Source organism: Eptatretus burgeri, chromosome 12 (assembly GCF_056783735.1).
Source record: "Eptatretus burgeri isolate ZD-2024b chromosome 12, Ebu_testis_v1, whole genome shotgun sequence".
NCBI lineage: Eukaryota > Metazoa > Chordata > Myxini > Myxiniformes > Myxinidae > Eptatretus > Eptatretus burgeri.
This window is the reverse complement of record NC_140972.1, coordinates 81919402-81926813: the sequence shown is the minus strand read 5'-3', so window position 1 is coordinate 81926813 and position 7412 is coordinate 81919402. Positions and strand designations below refer to the sequence as shown.

The 7412-nt window shown below is 45.8% G+C and overlaps 1 protein-coding gene across 1 annotated transcript; it reads left to right on the top strand.

The window, feature by feature from the left end:
* Nucleotides 1-2733: 2733 nt before the first annotated feature.
* Nucleotides 2734-7102, top strand: LOC147015999 (uncharacterized). Its single transcript, XM_085848689.1, has 2 exons — nucleotides 2734-3674; nucleotides 3971-7102. The coding sequence occupies exons 1-2, from the start codon at nucleotides 3528-3530 to the stop codon at nucleotides 5072-5074; spliced, it is 1251 nt and encodes a 416-aa protein (XP_085704815.1). The 5' UTR covers nucleotides 2734-3527; the 3' UTR covers nucleotides 5075-7102.
* Nucleotides 7103-7412: the final 310 nt, after the last annotated feature.

Genomic DNA, 7412 nt, shown 5'->3' with positions numbered 1-7412 from the left:
AGCTCGGATTTGCATCCAACACTGGTTAATAAAGGTTAGGGTCTTCACCACTGACTAAACAGCCAGCTCGCACTGGTATGTAGGCTAAACAGCCAGCTCTTGCATCCATCACTGGTTCATGAAAGTTAGGGTCTTCACCACTCGACTAAACAGCCAGCTCGGATTTGCATCCAACACTGGTTAATAAAGGTTAGGGTCTTCACCACTTGACTAAACAGCCAGCTCGGATTTGCATCCAACACTGGTTAATAAAGGTTAGGGTCTTCACCACTTGACTAAACAGCCAGCTCGGATTTGCATCCAACACTGGTTAATAAAGGTTAGGGTCTTCACCACTCGACTAAACAGCCAGCTCGGATTTGCATCCATCACTGGTTCATGAAAGTTAGGGTCTTCACCACTCGACTAAACAGCCAGCTCGGATTTGCATCCAACACTGATTAATAAAGGTTAGGGTCTTCACCACTTGACTAAACAGCCAGCTCGGATTTGCATCCAACACTGGTTAATAAAGGTTAGGGTCTTCACCACTCGACTAAACAGCCAGCTCGGATTTGCATCCATCACTGGTTAATGAAAGTTAGGGTTAGGGTCTTCACCACTCGACTAAACAGCCAGCTCGGATTTGCATCCATCACTGGTTAATGAAAGTTAGGGTTAGGGTCTTCACCACTCGACTAAACAGCCAGCTCGGATTTGCATCCATAACTGGTTAATGAAAGTTATGTTTAGGGACTTCACCACTCGTCCAAACAGCCAGCTCGGATTTGCATCCATCACTGGTTCATGAAAGTTATGTTTAGGGACTTCACCACTCGACTAAACAGCCAGCTCGGATTTGCATCCATCACTGGTTAATGAAAGTTAGGGTCTTCACCACTTGACTAAACAGCCAGCTCGGATTTGCATCCAACACTGGTTAATAAAGGTTAGGGTCTTCACCACTTGACTAAACAGCCAGCTCGGATTTGCATCCATCACTGGTTCATGAAAGTTAGTGTCTTCACCACTCGACTAAACAGCCAGCTCGGATTTGCATCCAACACTGGTTAATAAAGGTTAGGGTCTTCACGACTTGACTAAACAGCCAGCTCGGATTTGCATCCAACACTGGTTAATAAAGGTTAGGGTCTTCACCACTTGACTAAACAGCCAGCTCGGATTTGCATCCAACACTGGTTAATAAAGGTTAGGGTCTTCACCACTCGACTAAACAGCCAGCTCGGATTTGCATCCATCACTGGTTCATGAAAGTTAGGGTCTTCACCACTCGACTAAACAGCCAGCTCGGATTTGCATCCAACACTGGTTAATAAAGGTTAGGGTCTTCACCACTTGACTAAACAGCCAGCTCGGATTTGCATCCAACACTGGTTAATAAAGGTTAGGGTCTTCACCACTTGACTAAACAGCCAGCTCGGATTTGCATCCAACACTGGTTAATAAAGGTTAGGGTCTTCACCACTCGTCCAAACAGCCAGCTCGGATTTGCATCCATCACTGGTTAATGAAAGTTAGGGTTAGGGTCTTCACCACTCGACTAAACAGCCAGCTCGGCTTTGCATCCATCACTAGTTAATGAAAGTTATGTTTAGGGTCTTCACCACTCGACTAAACAGCCAGCTCGGATTTGCATCCATCACTGGTTAATAAAGGTTAGGGTCTTCACCACTTGACTAAACAGCCAGCTCGGATTTGCATCCAACACTGGTTAATAAAGGTTAGGGTCTTCACCACTTGACTAAACAGCCAGCTCGGATTTGCATCCAACACTGGTTAATAAAGGTTAGGGTCTTCACCACTCGACTAAACAGCCAGCTAAACAGCCAGCTCGGATTTGCATCCATCACTGGTTCATGAAAGTTAGGGTCTTCACCACTCGACTAAACAGCCAGCTCGGATTTGCATCCAACACTGGTTAATAAAGGTTAGGGTCTTCACCACTTGACTAAACAGCCAGCTCGGATTTGCATCCAACACTGGTTAATAAAGGTTAGGGTCTTCACCACTCGTCCAAACAGCCAGCTCGGATTTGCATCCATCACTGGTTAATGAAAGTTAGGGTTAGGGTCTTCACCACTCGACTAAACAGCCAGCTCGGATTTGCATCCATCACTAGTTAATGAAAGTTATGTTTAGGGTCTTCACCAATCGACTAAACAGCCAGCTCGGATTTGCATCCATCACTGGTTCATGAAAGTTATGTTTAGGGACTTCACCACTCGACTAAACAGCCAGCTCGGATTTGCATCCAACACTGGTTAATAAAGGTTAGGGTCTTCACCACTCGTCCAAACAGCCAGCTCGGATTTGCATCCATCACTGGTTAATGAAAGTTAGGGTTAGGGTCTTCACCACTCGACTAAACAGCCAGCTCGGATTTGCATCCATCACTGGTTCATGAAAGTTATGTTTAGGGTCTTCACCACTCGACTAAACAGCCAGCTCGGATTTGCATCCATCACTAGTTAATGAAAGTTATGTTTAGGGTCTTCACCACTCGTCCAAACAGCCAGCTCGGATTTGCATCCATCACTGGTTAATGAAAGTAAATTTATTATCATTTCTCGAGAAACATGACCAGCATTGCGATCGCGAGATGCTCTCATCTGTGTCGTCCTGTTACCCTGAAAACGTATTTGAAACGATCGGGATTTCAAATCGCCATCGGCCATGCCCTCGGACCGCGGGTAGATGTACTTGACGATGACGCACGTCGTCGTCGTCGTCGTCGTCGTCGTCGTCGTCGTCGTCGTCGTCGTCGTCGTCGTCGTTGTGAGTGAGTGAAAAGCGAAAAGCGGGCTCCGGTGAGAGTGCGACGGGCGCGTTAAATGGCCCGGCGGTGTTCCCTGCACCTCTTGCTCGTGATCCCTCGTTGCTCTAATGGTTGGCCCGCTGCGCAATTTCTCTTTATGAGCAGTTTCTTTTGCCGCTTGCCTCGCTCAGCCGAGCGTAAATTGCAAGATAATCCCAAGTGATCTGAGGCTGTATTTATTTGTTTTTCCCGAGCACGGGAGGGGGCACATCGCGAGCCGGCTGACGGGTGGCGCGACGTGAATCGCACCGGCACTTTACACGAGACGCTCCGGCACGGAGCTCGGACATCGATTTGCGAGCGCGAGATGCCCGCGATCGCCGCGCGACGCCGCCGTGCTTTGGGCTTGCGCGAACCTCTCCGCACGGTCGTAGGCATCGACGATGGAGGGGAACGGACGGGAGATGTTGTGATGTCTCTCCGAGCCTCGTGCTCGGCCTGCGACGAGCATGCACGCTGTGGCGACGTGAAAAGGGGGACGCGAGACCCTGATGCCGATGTCGATGACGATGATGATTATGACAGCTGGAGCAGCCCGCGGCGACCGATCGATCCCGCAATGTAAACTTTCGCTGCCCCCGACACTGCTGCTAGTGGCGGAACGCTGAAGGTGGGGCATAGCAGCGCGGCCGCGGCTGGCCGAGTCTATACGCTCGGGCGATGCGAGCAGCTGGCCCCGTCGGGAGCCGTGGAGGCCGACCCGGAGCCCGCGATGTCATCTCGAGCGGAGCTTGGGAGCAAACGGGCAGCGGAGGCCGTCGGCGGATCGCAAGCCCTGCGGGCTCAAATTGCCGCTGCCATTGCTCAGATGGAGGACGTGCTCGGAGAGCTTCGAGTCGTCTCCAGGGAGCTGAGAGAGGCGAGTAAGGACGCGCGCGATACATGTACCGTGAGGATACAAAGTGAGAGACATCTCCCGTACAAATGTGACATATACGTATAGCAATGCCACGTCATGCTTAACATACAATATATATGTATGTATATATATATATATATATATATATATATATATATATATATATATATATATATATATATATATATATATATATATATATATATATATATATATATATATGTATGTATATATCACGGCGATGCCTTTGATCGTAAGTTGTTCTAACCTCGTGTCATTTCGTTCGAATTTCCCAGGTACTTTCCCAGATAGACAAACTTACGTCCCATTTGAATTTGGGTGATCCTGGCAAAGATTCAGATTCTGTTGAACTGAGCATTAGTTCCAGCGAATTCTCCTGGATGAACATCGCCGGCTTGTTCAATGGAGATAACAAGGTCAGCACAAGCGTCACATCCACGTCCAGTGAGATCTCGGCAACGTGCAATCCCCATGTCGCGACGAACGCACAAACGTTGGGTAGTGCCCATTGTTACATCTCACCTTCCTCGAGTTCCAAATCAGGTAATAACTCGGGCATACTTTTAAAGCCGCCGCAACAAGCCGGCGTGGATCTTTTTAATGAGCACGCATTATCTGCGAGCTCGGGTGATGATGGATCTGCTCGCTCTTCTTCCATTCCCCGGAGCTCTGGATCATGCAACACCCTTCCTTCAGCGAGTAAGTGCGGCAAAAGAACAGTCGTTCAGACTCGATCTACTGGGGCATCAAAGGGATCGACCGTACAATGCTCCGCAGCTTCAAAGTGGGAAACCCCTGGCTGCAGCCGGACATCAACCGTTTCTCTGCACCGACCAAAGTGCTTACTTGTTCAAAGACACCCGGAGAACGCTTACAATCGACGTGGGTCGTCGCTTCATAAAAACACTCCATCAAAGGAGGCAACGCTACAACAAGACGGCCATTTAACGCTAACTAATGGCTCTTTAATGCCCAACGGAGCATTCAAGGTACAGGGAAGCCTACCCGTGGGCACCAGGCTCTCGGATGGTGGTGACCGGTTAAGCAATCGGCAAAGCATCAACCTTCATGGAATTGCCTTCAAAGAGAAAAGAGACAACTGCACACAGACACAGAAAGAGAGGGTTCGTTTTAACGACGAGGTCGAATACCATCGGTTCTGTCCGGAGGTTGACGGCGCAATCGGTGTCCGTCAAGGGAACCTATACTTTGGTCGTGGTCGACCGCCGGCAGATGTTGGCTCGGGAACGTCGCATGAAGAAAGTTTGGTGACGCTGGGTTTGGGTGGCGTGAGAACTCGTGTACACACGGGCATGCAGACGGGACATTGCACGGTGGAGAACATAAAGCCTAAAACCATTCTGAGAAAGCCTCTATAAAAGAACCGAGCTGTATACTCCTGGATACCAATCACTTTTACACTTGTTAAACACTGTATACTCAGGGAAGAGACGTTTTTGAAGCATGCACTATCTGTTAATAAAAGTTTAATCCATCGCCTTATTATGTTAATGGTGCGTTTATTGCATTCTTTCAACTGCAATCAACAGAAAAGCACACTTGGATTGTATTATCATCAATTGTTCATTGTTTGTATACATTGGATAGTGCCAGAATGTGTTGGAGAACTCAAGGAAGTTTCAAAGATGAAATCTATAAAGTTTCACTGACAGCAATCGAGTGTGTGTGTGTGTGTGTGTGTGTGTGTGTGTGTGTGTGTGTGTGTGTGTGTGTGTGTGTGTGTGTGTGTGTGTGTGTGTGTGTGTGTGTGTGTGTGTGTGTCTGTTTGATTGAAAATAAGTGATTTGTCTTATCGTTGTCTATTATTCAAAACTCATAATGAGGAAGATGAATCACCTGGTAAAGTAATTAATATTTTATACACAAGGAATTCTAATGCATGCATCGTCTACCTTCATAAATGTTTTAACCTCAAGACTGTGTGCTATATTTTGTAAATCAAAAAACCTAATTACGTTTCATCTTGCAATGTGTCTGTGTAATATGTAAAGCATTTTGTTACAGGAACAAATACACTCTTATTGAGTCTCCTGCACTCACTTTCCGAGGCCCTCCTTCTCCTCAAAATGGTTGGCAGGAAATACCTTTTTTTTTTTTCTTTTTTCTTTTTTTCCCAGCAGTACAGCTGGTAGTCACGACATCAGTACCGAGGCTAGTGAATAATATGGATGAAGTCGTGGTCCTCCATATTCCTGATGGCAGACACCCCGTTCGTGTTCAAGTGGGGATGTGCATTGTAATTCTTCTAAAGGACAGTCTTATCAACCTTACTTTCAGTTGAATGGCTTTTCAGAGTTTCTCCAAGAATTTCACATCAACCCGACTGTTCACAATTTTTTTTAAGACCAAAAACTCTGGTCAATCAGGCCAAAGTACGAGTCCTGGGAATGTGTGGTTGACATAACAATGTAAACTAGAATGACACTCGGTCGACTCCATACCTCCACCACGCTGTACAGTTTACGTCCTGCAACCCACTGATAGTCCAGATCTGCATCCGGGCCTGAACCAAAATCTAATTGGCTTGTTATTGTCACCTACCCAACTCATCCACCATGTTTTGTAATAACTTGTCCAGAACTTTTTTGAGATATCATTTCTATTCCACATCTGCCATTTTGGCCCTATCTCTCAATGTTTCTCACTCAATGTATCTCTCAATGTCTCAATGTATAGTCTTTGGCCCCATCTCTCAATGGTGAAGAATCACTTTAAAAATATTTTTTAAAATTCTCGTATCCGGATCCGGATCTTCACCAAAATAGAATCAGTTCATCCCAGTCACACATCCAAATTTCTCCCAAGTTGCGTCCGAATCCGTCCACAACTTTTTGAGATATTCTGCTCACAGATGGACAGACAGACAAAGATGAGTGAAAACATAACGTCCGTCCACCTTCGGTGGCGGAGGTATAAAACGACACCACATTTTACTTGAAGAAAGCGTTTTCATTTCCCAACTACTGTTTTCGTTTAATTTCTGAAAGACCAGCGAAGCAAGGTAGTCAACATGAAGCCTTATATGTAAGTGAATGATTATCGATAGCTCAGCAATATTTTCATCGTTATGATGCCTTACCTTAAAGAATAAGAATCAAAACAGCCTTGACAATTCAGGCTGATCCTTGGTTCAGCAGTTTTGCACTGCTATTTTTAAAGTTAAAATTACTGACTTTTAAAAGCAAACTAGTTGTAGGCTATGTACGTGTTTGCATATTGATGTTGAAAATGACGTCATTCTCATGGCCTTTGGCAGAAACATTCCCCAGACACTACCATGTCCCCTACCAATTCCCTTCCTCCCTCTTTAATTTCTACACTCTCCTTTCCTGTATTCTGCCCCCCACCTCCTTCCCTTCCTGGATGCATGACTGTATTAAAGCTTGGTGAACATCATGCTGAAGACCACTGTGCTCGACAACTTGGACCAAATCATTTGTCCTTGTGACAAATCTATTGATAGGATTTGCCATCTGTTCGCATAATAGACGTCATTGTTATGAACTTTCACAAGCAGCAATGATGCCTCTCATCAAAATTATTTATTTATTTTACAACTTTGGTCTATAAGTTAATATTGAGAGTTCCCTTAAAAGGAGCTTCGACAAAGAAGGGGGCTATTCGGCTCATCAAAGCCTATGCTATTATTTCCAACTTATGGTTGTTTGTCGGTAGTCAATCATTTTTAAATGCTGA